General features: G+C 37.5%; 1 protein-coding gene across 2 annotated transcripts in view; it reads left to right on the plus strand.

The window, feature by feature from the left end:
- Positions 1-19747, plus strand: part of LOC119648259 (ankyrin repeat and BTB/POZ domain-containing protein 2) — a 145380-nt gene that overhangs the window by 90001 nt on the left and 35632 nt on the right. Inside the window, exons 3-4 of one of the 2 annotated variants that reach the window (XM_038049905.1) lie at positions 18737-18828; positions 18881-19655. In XM_038049905.1, the coding sequence (XP_037905833.1) occupies positions 19042-19655 (614 nt within the window). In that variant the 5' untranslated portion in view covers positions 18737-18828; positions 18881-19041. Of the gene's footprint in view, positions 1-18736; positions 19656-19747 lie in introns of both variants that reach the window. The other variant, XM_038049904.1, reaches the window with a different exon arrangement.

A 19747-nucleotide genomic window follows, 5' to 3' on the forward strand; every position in this document is an offset into this window, starting at 1 on the left:
TTTTCTCACCGTTTAACAAAGTGTGTTGAACGTATGGAAGACATGCTTTTGATTGTAAAATGTCTACAACAGAACTATCCTTTAATTTCTCTACCCGGAATGTGTTCAATTGATGTCTTTTTGAAAAATTATTGTTTGATGATTTCGAACGAAAATTATTATTTTTTCCCGAATTTTGTCTAAATCGAGACGTTGATGGATCTACGTCCATTGGTTCAGGTGGAGATTGAGCTTCATCTCGGGTAGTTTTGTTAACCACTTTATAATGTGGACTTTTACCCAAATTACTCGTATGTTCCCTATCAGAGTTCGAATTAGCAAAAGCAGCGGCGAAATTATAGCGTTGTCTGTTAGACTCTAGTTCCTGTGCGAGAGCCAAGGCAGATGGTAAATCCTTTGGTTGACTCGCAAAGAGAGTATCACCGATAGGTCTTTTAATACCAGAAATGAAAATACGCAATGCGTCGTCTCTATACTTTTCATTCAAGGATTTCAGAACTACGCTTTCATCGCCATATTGCATAATAGCTTTATTGGTTATTAAAGTCAATTGTTTTTCTACCATATCATAAAATTGTGGAATAGAAAAACGACCTTGTCTAAGAGTAGACAATTCCTGCTCGAGTAAATACAGTGGTCTCTTATCGGAATACGTATGGTCCAATCTAGCCAATATAGCATCAAAATTCAGTGGTGTACTGAACGACGATAAAACCATATCAGCAGAACCAGTAATTTTGTTGCGGATAATAGCAACAGCTTGATAATATATGTCAGAACCAACATATGGTTGATACGGCTTTATTGCAGCTTTGGCTGACTGTCGCCATGATGGATACTTATCCATAACACCGCTAAACTCGTGCATTGATTTTGGTAAGTCAAGCCTCATATTACCACCAACAACCCTACTTGTGATGGCAATTTCCTCATACCTCTGTACAGAAGGACCTGGTGTCTTCAGTTGCTGCAAAGAAGACTGAAATTCTTCCCTTAATTGCGAAACAACCACATTAATATCACTCTGTTTTTCAACAGGTGGTGCTGACGCTCGCAGTTCCTGTATGGTAGAATGAAATTCCTGCCTTAACTGAGAAACAACACTGTGAATGTCACTCCCTTGAGTTGACGGACCTGGCTGAGATTTCAATTCCGCAATTGCGTCTTGAAATTCCTTCCTAAGCTGAACAGCTAATGAAAGGTTAACCCTTTCAATCATATTCGAAATAGCTTCGGCAGATAAAGACATTTCTATTACTTTTTTTCTAAGAGATTTAAAAAATTTAAACTGTCGATTCGGTTAACCCTGTAATAGGCCCTTTTTAAGCTTAAATTTCTCAATTTAATATATTAGGATGTTTTTAAATTAATTGTACATACATAATACTCGTACAGATATTCATATCTGTTTGCAAGTTAGACACACGCCACCAGTTGATTCGATTCGCTTTGATTAGATATCTCGTTCACCCAGTCACAGTCACTTGTTGCAATATGTAGGTACGTCTGAAAACTCCGCTGCCAGCCGCTTCACTCGATTATTGTTTCGTTTTAAATTCGCACGATCGTGAACATTTATATAACTAAATTTTCACACACTTTTTTACGAAATTAATACCGACTCCTTATACAAGGATTAAAGATTGTGGTTCAAACCACGTTGGGCGCCAATTAAAATAAAATTCACTTTGAGTCCGTTTGGAAAGGATCGTATGACCATTTTATTTTAATTCCAAATTTAGACTAAAGACTACTTACACTATTTCTTACAAAGTAACCTATCTTGTAAACATTATCCTATCTTTATCATGTGTCGCGCACATGTCCATATTGCATTTTACAATGCGCAGGTCAAAGTGTCTTCATTAATGAAGACACATTTCTTACGAAATAGGGTACAAGCAATATAAATAACATTATGCTTGTACCATTTTTATTATCAGGCCCGTTCACACATGTTACAAAACAAGATGCGTTCTTCGAACAAGGTCCTGTTATTATCTTAAGATAAGAATATGTCTACAACTATGGTACAGGCAATATAAAATACATTATGCCTGCACCCAATAATATTTATTCTATATGTATACCCTAAATATTCATATTGTGCTATTACTTGTATTCCTCGGAGACTTGGGTTCTGCAAGAAAAATTACGAACCCTTGGCCGCGTTCGAGAGAAGAATCCTTCGAAGGATTTTTGCACCCCTACAAGAGAAAGCCTACATAACGACGAAAACTATGAGCAATACCATGACCGTCCGGTTGTGGATTAAATCCGGCTCAGTTGGTTGCGGTAGGCGGGTCACTTAATCCATATGGATGAGAATGATCCAGCCTGAAAAGTTTATAAGGATAAAATCTATGGTAGAAAAAGAAAACAAGGTAGATCCTGCCGGAGATGAAACGTTGGTGGATGCCAGGACGCCAGCTTTTAGGGATATCGAATTGGTGAACCTTGGCGCAAAACCGAGATGTCTAGAGTTCCTTATTAAGGCAGACCTAGACCGGATACCGGTTGTTGCACGGTTGATGATGATGAAGTTATTTTCACTTCAGCGTTATGAGATTGAATGTCAAACTTGCTTCTAAAATTTCCTTACCGATACGTTATCATCTTAAGCTACTCTCGCGGAGTTCTAGTAATGCCATCTATTTAGGAACAGCGGCAACTTACTCATTTTCCTAATGTAGGAAAAAATGTTAGCTGTAAGAGGTCTACTAGGTTTTTAGCACCCCAAACCGCGATTGTAATCTTTCATTCACTTTTTATCTGTTTGAATGAACGGATATTTCATGGTGAAAAACGAAGATACTCGTATCAAGTTAGTAGAATTTCGAGGCTAGGCAGTAGAGCCCGAATGAATTGATGCTAACAGTTAGTTTTTGAATTGTTGTTTTAGCCTAAACCTAATTTCAGAACACATAGTATTCCAAAAGGCCTTAATTGCGATACTACATTAAGGGGGATGGATGGAACGATCAAAATCCTCACCTTGACTTATTCTCCCTGACCTGAAAATACTGCTACAATTGCTTACTACTTCTGCATTAAAGATCCTCAAATCTATGTACATAGAAAAGTTTCGAAACACTGGAAGTCAAACCTATAGATTGACTGTGAGTGGAACGGAATAAACATCTTGGATGGACAGTATCAGAGATATTTTTGCTGTCTTCAATTCAAAATATTTATCTCTGGCATGCCCGCATGTTAGCACAATTGTTAAATGAGTGGGTATCCCATACATACGAGCATACTATCCACTCCATACGAAAAGGTAAAAAAAACTGAACAGAAAGATATTAGGACTCACCAGGCAAGAATTTGACCTTAATTGACATCGCGCTGGATAAAAAATAACAACGATAAGATAAATTTTTGTTCGGATAAGAAAAAGGCCAAAAGGATGAAATGGGAAATAACAATAACAACAAAAAAAACAGAAAACAATGACACGAAAAGGAAACGAGACTAATAACGGCAACAACAACGCCAACAAGAATAACACCGTGAAGAAGTTGAAAGTGCAAAAAAGATATAAAATGAAATTAAATGTACGAGCGAAACGATTAAGATCATGACTTCAGATATTTCAAACAGGACAGGATGAGTGAAGTTATTGTGTCTTGGATATAAAACTGGATGTCCGTCTCGAAGTTGAGGTTTTTTTCTGTTGGGACTTTTTTTTGGAAATTTCACTTTGACCGCATTTTTTCCAGTGATTTGTTGCGTGTTCAGTTGGATACATTTGGTATTTTTGCATGTGTGTGAGGGAATTACAGATATTACATATTTGCTGGGCTACTGTCCTTAAATTTTTCGCATCTGTTCTTTCTTTTGCAATAATTTTATTGATTGAAAAATGATCATCTGACAGAATGTATTTCTGTATGAAGTTTGGGACCATCGAGTATAGTTTTGAGAAAGTAGGAATTTTAAAAGAGTAGGAATTAATTGGAGACATATTTTGGCAGCCTTTTTCAAAATTGAGCTGCCCTGTATCAAAGGGATACACAAACCCTTGAAAAAGTGACATTCATTGAGCGAGAGTATGGTGGATAAGGTATAGTTCGATATTGCTCGTTATCGCATCAATTACTCATCAAGCAAGTACTTTTACGTAGCTTTTAATTTAAAGAGGAAACGTTGATTAGATTATCTTATTTAGCGCGTTTTATGCACCAAAAATCTAATCGCTATTACTCGCTTTGCAATAGTAAAATATTCTGGTAAAAATATCAGCATTCATGATCATACAAAATATACCGAGTGCCAGTCACATTAAATACCACAGTTCAACTAATAATAAGCTTGTGCGACTTCGGTATTTTTGGGTAGGAGTTGCTGATTAGGATGGTATGGTGAACAAGGACTATTTAAAATATTTAACGATCCCTATCAACTCAAAAAAGAAATACTTCAAAGTCTGGAATACCTATAATGATCAGATCAAAGCAATATTTTCCTTAAATTGTACCACACACAGGGATCGCTTTTCTCTTGGTTTAGTTCGGATTAATTACACATTTTCATTGCTATGTTTGACAATCACCTTTTCGCTGGAGAGCAAACTTTCTTGGAAGTTCAAATATTTGTCACCCAATGCTGAATGACTCTAATCGTTCCGTCAACTCTGTGCCCATACGAACAACATGGTCATACTTATGGAATCAAGGTGTTGAGTTTTTAAATACCCACTTAAATGTAAAGTACTTTGATTGTCAAAATGAAAAAAACTAGTGCACTAATATTTTCGTGAGCATTTTATGGAACAAAAATAAAGTTACGGAACTTATATTGTCATGAACCATCCTATCGGACATATGAGCATCTAAGATCCTAGTAGCCTGTATGATTTAATCAATTTGTAGAGGCTTGTAACATACTAGTATGAATGTATCTAAATACAGAATCATGTGGAAAACCACTGTTCGCAGAGCTCCAACATATGAATGTTGGAGGCCCCTCGACCTTGCATGGGGGTTCACGCCGGTGGAGAAATTACAGGCTGAATCCTACTTGTTGGAGCCTCCTTCAAAATCTTCAAGACAAGAAAGGGGAAAGGAGGGCTGGAGACTCGAATGAAATTGGCTTAATGGCAGTTTGTAAGATCAGATTTTAAGAAGGCCCTTAGTCCAAAATACTTATGAGCGTAAAAAAACGCGTTTTCTTGCTGTTTTGCTGTTTTCTGAAGGCATTCGCACTGCTTCATCGCCTAATGTGGAAATTCTTAGAGATTTGTAAGGAAAACATTATGCTTTCAATGGGATTCATTTTGGATGCAACCTAATTTTCTATCCTTTTTTCATCACACTTATGCTGAAACCCTAAACGTTAGTTAAATTAACTGCACCATAACAAAGCACCTTATTTTCTACTAGCAACAAGGTAGAAAAACCTGTAGGTACAGAAGCCATGAGTTCGGTTTAGTAAAACCACTGGGGATTAAAGTTATTTACAATGAGGGATCCAGAACATCCTGTATTCTGGTATTAAATATTTATGAAATACAGGAGCTGGTTGTGATTTTCTCGCATCGTTACGTTTGCCTACCTATTAGGTTAATTGAGTTCTTGGAATTAAATTGCATACATATAAAGTACTTCGAAGAGTTTTGCCCTAATTTGCGGTAAACAACTCCTTAATGGAGCTGGAGAATGAAGCGAGAACTACAAGAATATTAAAAATCAACCACATGAGTTCTATGCACTTCTAGAAAGCATGAAAATGAAGGCAGCCAGTGTTAATATAAGAGACTTCTAAAAACGAGAAAGAAACGAGAAACGAGTCTTCTTCAGAACATATTGTCAAAAATTGGGAAAACAGATACTTTGAGCTGTGCGGGGCCCTAAACGGGAGAATTCGGCGAAGCTAGCCCTCCTTAGAAAAGCAACTGATACCTTCACAAACTATCACACTTGATAGAATTGGACAGGAGAGAAACAGCGATTTCGGCAAATTTTTTTGTTGCGCAAAAATTACAAAATGGAAGGGGAAAAAGCAGCAGTTGCTATTCCTACCTTCGGGAATTTCAAAGCATCTGACATATGGCTATCTAAGCAGGGATGGTAAAGGGGAGTATAGAGCACCTCGAATGACTTCTAGGAAATACTTTAGACCGCGTCCCTACATTTTCGGAAATGGTTATATTAATCTTTATACCAAAGCCGAAGAATTTCAAATAAGTTAGCTTAACGTCATTCTTGCTGAAATGTCTAGAGGGGCTAGTTTATCTTCAGATTCGCAAAAAAGGACTAAGTGTGCACCCATGTTGAAACCAACATCTTTATCAAAGTAAAGATTCTTATGAGTCTGTTCTGCCTTCCTTGTTTTCCAAGAGTGAAAACACAACTCTATTAGACGGGTATGTAGTGCGGGTGTTCATGGAAAATAGGCTTTCGACTGCGTGCACTCTCAGGAATTTTGATTGATCAACCCACTGTTGTGTGAACTGGAACAAATGCGAAGGCATACCCAAGCATATGCAGGTTACGTTAGTTGCCCCGGCTGTCAATCGAAATCTTGAGGCAGTGTATAGAAATATACAAGCCACAGTTATGAGCTCTCTTGGATATAATCCAACCAAAACAAAGGTGGTATCATTTACAAAAGAGGAGAATTAATAAAGAGATTAACCCTTCAAATTTCCAAAGAAGTTTAAGTCTTGTGTAATGTAAAGGTAAGTTGCTATCGTTGGGCCGATGTTCACTTGATCTAGAGTGTGATAGATCAAACAGAATCATATTTTTAGGTGTTTCCGGAACTATAAGCACAACATCCGAAATAACTCTAAACGCACATTGGAATATCATCGAAAAATTTGAAGGGATAGCAAACGTGAGAGGAAGATATATAAGGAGAACTAAATGCAGCTCTTATAATGGCTTCTGATTCTTGCCTCACGGTAGAGAATACAAAGTTAGCCTCGCGCGTGGCAGAAAACTGGGACAGAGTAGAAGAATGTCTGACGAAGTAAACAACAAGATTTTCAAGAAGGTATATTAATGAGAAATAGGACAGTATATCTTTAGAACCAGCTACCAGTCGGGAGCTTTGACAAATATTGCTATAAAAACTTGGAATCATGGTAAAGACGCTATTTTTTTCCTTTCAGAGCCAAATAAACTCACTTCAAAGTTTGTCTTATCCAACAGCAAAGAGATATGCAAAAGTGGTGGCGGCATTTCAACTGACCATAGCTCATTATCTTGACATACATTCAGAGTAGAAGTACATATTAGAAAATAACATATATGCATCCTGGAACAGAGAAGCGAAATCCACGGAACATTTTCTGTGTGAGTGTCCCTTGGAGCTATTTACGTCGATTGGTATCCTTCTGCTCTGAATTTACGTGGTCACGTTTCGGTTCTCAGGTATTCGCTCTACAAGAAGAGCACATTGCGGTATTTGATCAACACAAATGCAGGTGGTTGCCAAACCTCCCTGAATGCTCCACTTTCCTCTTCTTGGAGGATTTTGTAGATGTGATTTTTTTTTCTGTAAACTTTTTCTAATTGAATTTCTTTCTACTTACTGTAGTTAAAGATGACAGCGTTCCGAACATTAAAACTAAACAAATTGTATTGCCGACGACGGTATAAACTCGTCAGGTTTTTCAGGAGTTATCCCGATTTACTACCTTCGAAATCTTCTATTTTAAAAGAAGGCTGGAATCTAAATTCTGAAGAATGAAAAGCGAGATATCTTTCTCTTTACTTTGGACATTGAAAACGAAAGCATTTGCATTCATACCGTTCTAAATGCCATTCTAATTCTCGGAAAACCCACCTTTTTCAAATCTGCCCTTCAGTGGTAGAGATTTCATTCCTTCAAAACACTGTAGTGCGGCGGCATTTTTCACTACTTCGTTGGATCTGAATTTGGATTAAATTTGTCCCCTAGTACCGAATAATATTTTTTAAAGATGTTGAGATCGTAGACAATTATACAGCCTATTGTGGGTTGCAGGAACCACATTTAACTGTTTAAACATCCCACTTACAAGGCTGTAATTAAATCACACTAGCTACCGCTGTTTCATAATAGACCTACATCTACAATCTACAATTGTCTTCAAGACTCGTAGTAAGTGTAATACCCAAAAAAAACTTAAAACGAAAAACTATCGAAAAACAGAACAAAATGAAATACTTGAACTATTTCCTTCCGTTAGAAAAGAAACCGCCAGATGCGGGTCATAAATTTGAACGAATTTACTCGGACAGGCCAAGAACGTTAGAAGAAGGTCGACACCACTTGCACTGCTCGCCAATCTATGCACAACTAATCCGCTCCCAATAAACATTGGAAGTATTTTTTGCAAAGTAAAAGTCCTTATTGGAATATTTTGCCAAATAATTATATTTTGCTCCATCATCATCAATTTTTTGCCATGTGTTTAAACGGACATGGACTTTCAAAGTCACTATCCCCATTTGTCCTCTGTGTCACTCCAATGCATCTTAGTTGATTACACATTTAATAATAGAACAATTTAGCCTCAATTATAGTATTATCATCCATATATTTTCTCACCTATCATTGCATTATTAACTTTCCGGAATAAATAACTCTCGGAACTCTCTGGGTGGGGAGGCGAATTTGTGAACAACGTGCCGGACTTCTGTCTCAGGGAGACTACGGGGTAAAACACTCTCTTTTTACGTTTAGCACATTAACCCGGAGCTGGTTGATACATTAACTCTGATCAGTGATAATCTATTCAGTGTAGGAGCACAACCCGATGGTTCAGGAAGTCTCAGCTATTCTGCAGCATTGCAGCATGGCCTCAATTATGGTGTTCGAAAGCACTTGGAACCCTTCCGTCAACAGTTGATGGGCATGGCACTCCCACCTTCTTCAGAAGGAAAAGGTGTGGCAGGCAACAATCCATCACACTCTTGCAGCCAATGCAGTCTGGCGACTGTAATTAAATAATAGTCAACCTTACTTTCAATTGAACCACGGCTATACGTCTTTCTTCCAGTGCAAGCTCTCTCTCTTTACAAGCTACGACTTCCTCATTCTCCTCGCCTTTTCTAAGGTATATCGACCTCGGGTATTCAGCATGGAGAGCAATCGAAATAACTCCTGTTATCACGATTACTGCTGGCTTCGCGGCGATACGATAGGCGAACGAAACTCATAAAGCTTCTCGAAGTTATACTTCTGTTAGGCACTTGCGATACATTTCCTTACTGGCGTCGTCAGCCCATTCTTCGCAACCTTAAAGAAGGATGGACTGAACCGCACTTATCATCAGAGTACCTACTTGGCATAGCAATGTTGTCGGCAGCGAAAAAAATCTCTTGGTACACTGTTTCAGGAAAAAAGATTGAAGAGTGCACAACTAAACGTATATGAGACGATACAATGAAAAGACCAAAGCATTTATTCCAAGCAATACAGATAGCATATGGAAGGCAAAGAAAATGAATATAACCGAGTACAAGAAAAATACTAGCACAACAAGAAAAATTAACGTCGGGGGGAAATTCCGTTCGTAGATTCCTAGAATATTGGAAGACGACCAGCTGTTCTTTGCCAAATCGCAAGCATTCCACAAGACCATGATTTCATCACCCCGAATAGGCAGTACTACGGGAACTTTCGCCGTGGCCAGGACGACCTCTTCAATTTTCCCTAAAGCTGGAGAAAATCCATCTGTTGACTGGTCTGAGTTTGTTTGACCGTGCTTCGTGGTGCCATAGTGCCGCAACATCGTCTGTGTATCCGACCAGATGCGAATCATCGGGTATCTGATGTCGTAGCTGACGATCGTATGAAGCGCTTCAAACGTCCGGACCAAAAATATTTCAAACCTTTTTCTAGGCTGTCCTTCGGGTCTCGTAGAGCAGGCTTCTGTCCTTTAAAAAGTTTGCCAACATCCACAAAAGGAACCTGGAATATGGAAACAATTTTCCAGTACCTTGAACACGTCGCACCACCTGGCAAAATTGAAGGCATTTCTTACATCTAGAGTCACAAGGAGGACCACTTGTCGATAGTGGCGACTGTGTGCCTCGGCCAGTTTCACCGCTTGGATCATTCTCTCAATCGCATCTCTCATCGCCCTACTCTAAAACCATATTATTTTGGTGAGAAGTCTCCCGCAAGCATACTTTGCATCAGCCAATCTTGACTTGATTGACTTGCAGACCTTGATTAAGATATGGAGTAAGTTAGTAAGGATAAGTTAATAAATAAGAGAATTTTGAGTTGAGCTACTGTTCCAGAAGAATAAGAGCGGCAAACTAGGAACAGAAAAATATTTTATCCAGTAAGCGAGATTTGCCATAATGGAAAAAAGACAATTTTCTTAAATGCCGTATAATGAGTTTTTTATTTCTGGTATACTCGTATTTCGAGGACCAGTTGTCCTCTTGATTTGGAAAATTGTGAATTTTATCTGGAATGTCGTTAATTCGAGGTGGAAATGATATAGTTAAATTTCTTCATTTTGTGCAGAACAGTGTTGCTTACACTTAGCGCTGCTAACCCGTCGAGTGACATCTGCCCATCAATGCAAATAGGTAATGTGCTATGGCCCGTGAGGTATTGTTGGTGTTGCAATTAGCCAATAAAATTAATTCGTACTTTTCTATGTTCCCTAAAGGCTCGCCAAAGTATTCTAAATCTGAAAAGCTAAAATCGGAAGTCAGTTAAAAGCTTCCCACTGTTCGAATATATATGTCTCAAGGGTTTTTAACCAGATTTATTTCCTCCTTTTTTTCTCTAACGTCAATAAAACTTTAATCACGCACCACACATTTGATGGGCGCAAGTGCCTACCTTTCGTGTATCTATCTTTCGTGATCAATCACCAACGGTATCAATAATTACAGAAAAAAGTTCTGGAGAAAGAAGTTCGCTGTAAAGCAATATACGACCATTCGACGATCATTCCAAATAGATTTTGGAAGAAGTCCAAAATATTCGAGAAGAAAACTGTGTATAATCTCAGGTTTCTGGCTTAAATCTTTTGTTTGTCTCGTATGATGGGAATGTTTATGACTTGTTTTTGAAAGAATATTATTTCTGGGATTAGTTAAATTACTGAGGTATGATGTCACGTTAGATTCAGTAATCTTAGAAACTATTCAATGATCAGAATTACTGCTACATACACCTCTAACTTTTACGTAATATTGGCATTCATAGATGAGTAGAATGTATAGTAAACTTTTTTAAGTAACCTAATACGACAATTTTATAATTAAATAAAAGGTTAATTAGTCTAAATTTTTATTGCAAGATGTTTTTCCTTATCCGTTTGGAACAGCTTCTCAATATGGGAGACTAAATAAGCAATTAAAACAGTTTTTGCTTCAAAACACGGATTCTCGTAAAAGATGTCGTACATAAATTTGTGTTAATAATATTTCCAGACTTCCTCTTCAGGGGATGTGAGGACTTGTTTCGTTTTTCGCTCAATTTCAGTCTGGATAGGGGGCTTACCTAGCATGCAATAAAGTAGTGATTTTTTCCAGCAAAAATCTATAAGCTCAAGATCGACCATATTGATACTCACAATAATGAAAATGCCACTGGACAGAATATGAGTAAGCAACAGCAACTTTCCTTGCTCTCTCAAAAGCCGAGATTTGAATGTTAACTATAGAAATGTTTACTTAACCAAACAACAAGTTCCAGAACTGTTTCTAGCATTATTCTCTTCAATAATTTTCGTCAAAATCCTACTGTGTATAGAAGCTGACCTATTGTCATTTAAAAATTACTTAAGTCTTCAAGTAACCTGCAATTCAATCTCATTAAAACATATGAAAAAGTAAATCCCAAAATCCTAATCTCATCTATTTGAAAAGATTTGATTAGCATGAAATTTCGAAAACCATAAATTTGAATATTATGAAATTAAATACTTCAAATTCAATGTGGAAGGTCATCGTGATTCGTATGGATTTGATGAAGATTAATAGCTTTGGGAACTGGTAAAAGATGAATCATCCAGTGGAATTGACCACGAAGGTATTTGTTATGCGTGTTTTTGTCTGAATATTTTTAGATTTCCAAAATGAATTATTTGAACCTTTTCGGATGGTATAGCATCTATTCGATGTTGTTTGAAGCAAGTTGAAATGTATCATTTCCATAAGATACAGCGGTCTTCCTTTATCTTTAGTGAAATGCATATTCAAGTATAAATCAGCGGTAACATTTACAAACAATAAAGCGATAAATTTAAACAATAACTTTCGCCCCCTGAAAATGATGTAATGTATTTAAACTTATCTGGGTTTGCTGACATCGAAGAATGAAGAAATATAAAATCAGTGTCATCAGCATCTATGGAATCATTAAGAAGAAATTTATAAAGGGAAGTTTTTCACCCTGACACTTAGGAGACCGGGAAATCTTTTTAATTTCCCTCCTGTCCACGGTACCCAATAGGACCATAAAATACTCTCGCGGTTCGAGACAACAGATTGAGAAAATCATTGTATTTTTTTCTGAATTTTTCTAATATGTGCAATTTTAGTAGTAGTTTCACTTTTGTCGCCAAATCAAATACCCCAACATCACGGTTTTATGTCAAACCAAACCTTATTACAATCGAATCGATCTCTATCTATCTGTCACACCCAATTATTCGGAAACGGCTGGACCGAGTGTTGCGAAAACTGCGGCATGTGATCTGTTGTTCCCTTTATATATAGCAAGTGTTTTGTGTTTAAAGAGGAGCTCAGCATACATGTGAATGGAGGGTGCAACATTTTTTTTCACAGAATGTGGCCATGTGGGGTATCAAAAGAGCTCAATTAGTACTTTTCGAAACTGACCCCATGTTTTATATCGGGTTAAATGTAGGAGAGTGAGGGCTCAAAATATGACCCTGAAAAAATGTAACAGGTCTCGTTCTCGAAACCTATCCGATCGAAGCTTGAAAGCCTTTTATCACTGTTTGAATTCCATCAGGGTTCGTAAGAAGTTTCTAGTTTCTAGTTTTAATTTGTTCAGCGTTTTGTTAGACCTCTCTTGTGTGGCTACGCTCCCTAACCCAAGGATGCCTGGCATAGGCTCTCGCTGGAAAATTCTGCAGTGTACGCTTTAAAAGATCTCCCAAGGAGGAAAAATCTAAAATTGTTTGCCTTAGCTAATAATAATCCCTTTTCGACGTTAGAGTAACTTGTTTCAGCTTTTGAAAGTATCTAATTAGCGAATTCGGTAAGTCCTTCTTTCCATGATTTCACTTACGAAAGACCTCCACCTACAGCTTCATTGCTGGAGCCTATGGCGAGATAAAAAAATTCATTAACATCTGGGTGCGCTAAAACAGGAAGTGAAAGGATTGCTTTTTTACTTTGTGTAGAAGCAAAACGTTATTATTAACAGCTACAGCTACGCCAAAATTATGATCATGATCCGCTGAAAAATTGTTGTATTGTATGGCTATTCACTTCGAATTCAAGTTGGTTATTTTGTAGTATACATGGGTCGCAAAATGCAAATAATTTCATTTTGCCTTTGTTTTCCAACGAGCTGTCGAGAAGATCCATTTTCATGTATGCAGCAATTTTTCTTTTGAACCTTATCCTTTAGTATCCATTATCTTCATTTCAAATTCCTGAATCACATCCCCTTTCATAATTAATATGATCATTTTAATTTCTTTTGTGAAATTTTCATCACAAATCGTCTCATATTTAAATGGCCCGCAATCCTAAGACAGTAAGAATTACTTAATTATATTACAAATATTTTCAAATATCCAAAAGTGATCATTAACCCTTTTCCAGGTTTTGGGTGAAGCAAACCCTTATTAAAATCGATTCAATGTCTGTCTGTCTGTCACACTCGAATTACTCGGAAATGGCTAAACCAATTGTCATTGGTGAGAAGGTGTGGTCTGTGAATTCCTTTACATATAGCAAGTCACGCCATTTTGTGTCGAATCTGAGGGGTGGGTCTCCATACATTCGAAAGGGGGTGCAAAATTAGAATAGAATAGAATATGGTCATGTTGGGTGTTAAATGAAAGTGCTCAATTAGTACTTTTCGAAACTGTTTTTTATATTGAGTGAATCGCAGAGGAGTGAGGGCTTAAAAGCGATTTCCCAAAAAGTGAAACAGGCCTCGTTCTCAGAACCTATCCAACCGAAAAATCTGAAAAAAATCGCAATGGTGCAACTATACGAAATCTAGGCCTCAAAATACATCCCATTACATCTGCTGAAATAAAGTTAATAATAGCATATTACTATATTTTCGAATTTTACTCCAAAAACCCCCCTTAATTTCATCCTAGAAGTACAAGATTTGGCATAAGTATAAGAGGTGTCCGGATTGCTCGAGTGGTTAGAGCGTTGAGCTGTCATAGCGAAAGGTCGGGGTTCAAATCTCACTGGTGGCAAAGGGATTTGTTATCGTGACTGAATGTCGGATACCAGCCGACTCAACTGTGAATGAGTACCTAAATTAAATCAGGGTAATAATCCCGTACGAGCGCAAGGCTGACCATATTGTCTCCTATAGTATAGTCATAACTTTGAAAGGGGAAGTTTGAATGCAATCCAGCTACTACTAACAAAGTTATAGAAGATCATTGCATTTCACGTAAATTTAGTGCACTCTAAGACATCTATGACGTCACCAATATATAAAGAAAATTTATATGAGCGGCGGGGTCCATAGGCACATTTAAGTTTTCCTTTATTAACTTTTTTTTAATGCTGTATGCTCCTGAACACGGAACAAAATGAAAATGCATAATAGATTGGATGGGCAACGTTTGTTTATTTAGCATTAGTGCAATATTTACATCTTTTATATGTATACGCATATATATGTATATTTGGAGTTTAGCTATTAATGAAGGAATATTTTGCATTTTTAGCTATATGCTATGTATGAATGGAAAACTGTACATAGAGAGCTCCTCACATAACGCAATGAACACAAAACCTTTATATCCGAAGCGTCCAGCTTCCGCTATCCCAGTTTGTTTGCTGTTATGTATAGGGAAACATTCCATATTCCGACTATATACACACCTATACTGTGTGTTAGCAAATGCACCTTATTTAGCGACAAGTCTCAAGAATGCGCGACGTGGATAAATTTACAGATTTGAATTATTTTGTTTCCGAGTTGTCACAATCTAGGTAGATTCTGGATTATACCTAACACTTGTTGAAGGTTTGAACCAGACTGTCTGAGAGACTTGGCGGTGATGTTGTGCCGCAACGTCAACCACCACCGATGTCACGAGATAGATTCATCCGCCACAGGACAAATTTGAGGGATGCATTCGCAATTTGGTCATAGTAATCTGTATCCACCACTGGACGTTTTTCAGATCGGTTTTCGTTCACGGAGATATTCCGAATGCATATTCGAGTGAATGAGTACGCTTATTTTATTCTTGCCTGATAGGTGCAATTTCAGCATTAGCTTCACACGCCGGAGGAATTCGTTCGGCAGAACATCCTTCAAACCACCAACTCATGCGTGGATTCCTATTATTTTATTCTCATTTCGTCAATTCATTTCACTTTTATTTTATTTTATTTTATTATTATTATTTTATTTTTAATATTTAACGGAGCAGGTATAATACCTGACAAAGTTTTTAATTTGGGGACTTTTACTTGCTAGCCAGCACTAACTCCTGCGAACCTTACACTAATAAGGGGTGTCTTCTATGTTTATACCTGAGGATGCCAAGAAATGGTAGGAAACCCAAAAGCCATGCCTTTTAAATACCTGAGCTAGGGAAACATCTATTAAGGATATGGTCCGTGCGGATTTCCTCTTGTCTTGTGTTTTACGTCTCTACACACCTAGTTGAGGCGGTATTTTTTTCTATTTTACCTCCTCATTCTTTTAGCTTTGCGTTGACTTCCGGCAACTCAGATGGCCTTTTGACCATCGCTCAATCAGTTAAATCATTACAATTTCCCAGTTGATCAAATATATCTCCTACACATCTTTCACACCAACAACAGAGTCAAATACCACGGAGATTTACAATCATTAGTAAATAGTATTATTACCCCCTGTTATGGCATATCCTCTATCTATTTATTGATTTCCTCTTTGTGTGCTTATAACACACGATATTGTTTTTGCTAAATTCAAGCGGGTTTGAGTTTTTCCTCCGCGAGATGAAAAAATATTGTTCTCTGGCGTGCATAAATCCTTTGCTATTCGCCTTCTCAGAATTGAGATTTTGTTCTAGATTTAACTTTTCGAGCAATGATTTTATCCAGTTTAGACGCATATTCTAGCCTTAACCGAAGTTTCTTCATCAATTTTAAAACTAAGCTATCGGAAGTTCCTCTTTAGATTTCACTTTCGCACTTTCTTATTCTTTTGCTAATACACGTTATTTCTCTTTTAAGTGAAAGGGGTTAAAGACTTACTCCTACGTTGAGAATTGTACCATCCCTAGGGCTTTTTCATAAGATCTTTTACCTTACGGTCTCCTTCCAAATAAAGTTTATATTGCCACTAATAGCACCGCATAGTGCTTGGGAATCGTGCATTTGCAAAAATATCCCCTCTGCGGCTAAGGGTTTTCCCAAAAGGGGGGTCTTTATATTTACTTAAACATTCCTAAAAAACGAAGGATTGTCATGTTCAAACACCAAGGTCTCATAAGGTATCATTCTCTGCAACTACGAACACTGCTTCATCTGATATCGTTCTGAACGTTCCAGCAACTCTTAATACGCTCATATACTGCCCATAGATTCCCACTGATACACTTTTACTTTAAAAACCTTTATCCAAAGTGGAATGAAAGTATACACCCTGCCTAGCAGTAGTCTCCTCAGTATGTAGTTTAGGTCCTCCAATGATGTGCATTATGCCAGTTAACGCAGTTTTCCCCACTCTTTCACTAGCGTAAGTCAGGTGTTCCTTGAAAGTTATCTAATGGTTCACCAAAATCAATTCAATGTCAGCCTGTGTGGGGGGGGGGGGCAAATTTTTTTTCGCCCTTAAATTTAGTATAAAGGATAATTAACGTTAGTTCTGGGAAGAATCTAACTATTATTAACAAAGTTATAGAAGGTCAAATTTTATGTTTCACGTGAATTTATTGCACTCTAGGACATTTATGACGTCATCATCGTATTTAAATAATTAATACCACAATAAAGTGAATCCATATGAACGGTGGAGCGCAGGCGAAGAGTTTAGTTTTCTTTTTCGACTTTTTACGGTTTTGTGTAAACCAAAATCTTATTAAAATCTATTGACTATTTGTCTGTCTGTCTGTCACACGCACTTTTCTCCAAAGTAGCTTCGGCGATACTTACAAAAGGGGTGCGCAAATCTTTTTTTCGACGAATGGGGTATCAAATGAAAGGTTTCGCTTAATACTTTCCTGATATTAGCTTTGACGGAGATTCTAAAAAGCGCAAGTAAAGCAATCAAGCAATCAAAATGGGACAGGTTTCATTTTCAGAAACCACCCAACCCAAAAATCGGAAAAAAATCAGGGTGGTGCGCTTATATGAAAGTGATCATTTATTTAACGAGGCCATTCTCAGAAACTGACCAATCGAAAAATCTTTAAAAAATCAAAAGACTGCCACTATATATATGGTGGCTAGGCTCTGAAATACCTTCCATACCGATATCTCTTCAAATAAAGTTCACAATAGTATATTACTATAATTTTCAGTAATTGGCTGCAAACCCCCCATGAAGTTCATCCTAGCACCGCGAAATTTTGCAGTGATGTAGACTACAATATAGAGCCTGATCCTACCTTGGTGGAAATCGCACTATTACTAATAAAGTTATAATAGGTCAAAGTTGTCACTTCTTTGGAAATTCAAGATTTTGAATGTTAATATCACCCGAAAGTGGATGTTCTTACATAATATATGCATATATTACGTGTTACGTACTAATAGGACAGATTCCCACTCAAATATCTTTATAGAAAAAAATACACAAAACCTTTCATACCTGAAGCTTCCGGTTTCCCAACTTGTTTATATCTGCTGTAGGTGAACCTCTTCTCATTTACTAATGATGTTGAACTCCTAGTGTGAATCGTAGGAGGTTGACTATTATCAATACAGTACTTCCAATAAAATTATTTGGGTAAATGGCTCTTTTAATTAATAGAGTGCCATTGAATTTTCAACTATGTACGCACTCGTCCTTCCTCACATAGGGAAACACAAAACCTTTTATAGCTGAAGCATTTAGCTTCCAGTTTATTGACTTGTTTACGCTTTCGCGAAGTATTTAGACCTGAACAGAACTGTAGAGAGAACATGAACTCCTGTATATTATCAAAAAAAATCTAATTTTATTGAAGCCTGTTACCACGTCTGCCTATAGAAATATATAGAATGTATATCCTATACTTAGTTTACTGGAAAACCTCCATAAGTTCACCAAAAGTGCAAATCACAAAACCGGAAACTTTCGTAGAAATCCTGCTAAAACTGGTAAAACCATATTACTTGAAACTTGACATTATACCGATATGATGTCAATATCATATGAAAAAGGAACGGTCGTCCACACAGAATTCCTGATATAAGAAAACCCGAGCTGTTCCGTTTTATCTTCGGTCAACATTCTGTTGTGCAACATCTTATAAGGCTTACTGAAATGTTAAAATAAAAGTAGATAGTACACGCCTGCGTTTTTTCACCGAAGTCCAATCTTCTCTTTCCTTCTAAAATTATCAATCATCTTCGTTTTCACTATTTGTTTTTAAAAAATATTTTTATCTTTTTTCTAGAAAAATTGGCGGCACCATTTACAAAGTCTCCGTAACCCTTCTAAAAAGCAGTAATTTATAACAGAAATCAACCGAATATTTGCCTTACCCGAGTAATATTAAATAATAACATTCAAATGCAAATCTAAACCTATTCTATAATAGATCGAAAACAAGATTTGCTATGCGGATGGACTATCTACCGCGCAAAACCTGAACGAAAAGAAAGAATTTTGCTTACAATAGAACTCTATCGTGGGCATAAAATGGCCAACTATGGAATTTCACTGGAGAATCTAAAATAATGGGGCAAAAGTATCAAAGAAATGAATCAATCGATGGTTGTAGCAAGTGGAAATACAGGTAGCCCAGTCATCGATACTGGGCAACGGACGTCTCCACAAAAGGCAACATCAGGGCCGATACCAGTAGCTTCTTCATTGGCTACAGCAAACAGTAACAATATCAGTGGAGGAAACATTGGATTAGCAACGAAATCCATTAACGCCATTCCTGCTTATGTAGGCAGTTCTAAAGTCAATTCAAGTACAAATGTTGCAAACGCTATTGCGGCACCGCTAACCACGCCATCATCTGTACCATCGGCCGCGACAACCCCAGTCCCATCAGCAACAGGAGTAGCAGCGACAACGGTTGCATCTTCAGCATCAAATGTCGTTGGTCTAAATCTGAACTACAAGATCAAGAATAGCAGCGGTGGATCGACTAGTAGCGGTGTTAGCAGTAACGGAAGTAACTTCAACACAAACAGTAGCAGTTGCTCAACGAGTGGTAGCACCAGCAGTGGAGGCGGGAATATGATGGCCGGTCGACACAGTTGGGACCCGGGACGCTTGGGTGTGGAACATCTTGCGGGGGCGCTCAGTCCACTCTGTATAACTGATGCAAATCATGAAATTGTACGACCAAAGCCTAGACGGTAAGTAGACCAAACAATCACTTTAATTCTACCTGGTTTTAACTTAAAGGTATTTTAGATAAGTGCGTCTTAAGTGTACTCTAGAAAATGGA

Source organism: Hermetia illucens, chromosome 2, assembly GCF_905115235.1.
Source record: "Hermetia illucens chromosome 2, iHerIll2.2.curated.20191125, whole genome shotgun sequence".
NCBI lineage: Eukaryota > Metazoa > Arthropoda > Insecta > Diptera > Stratiomyidae > Hermetia > Hermetia illucens.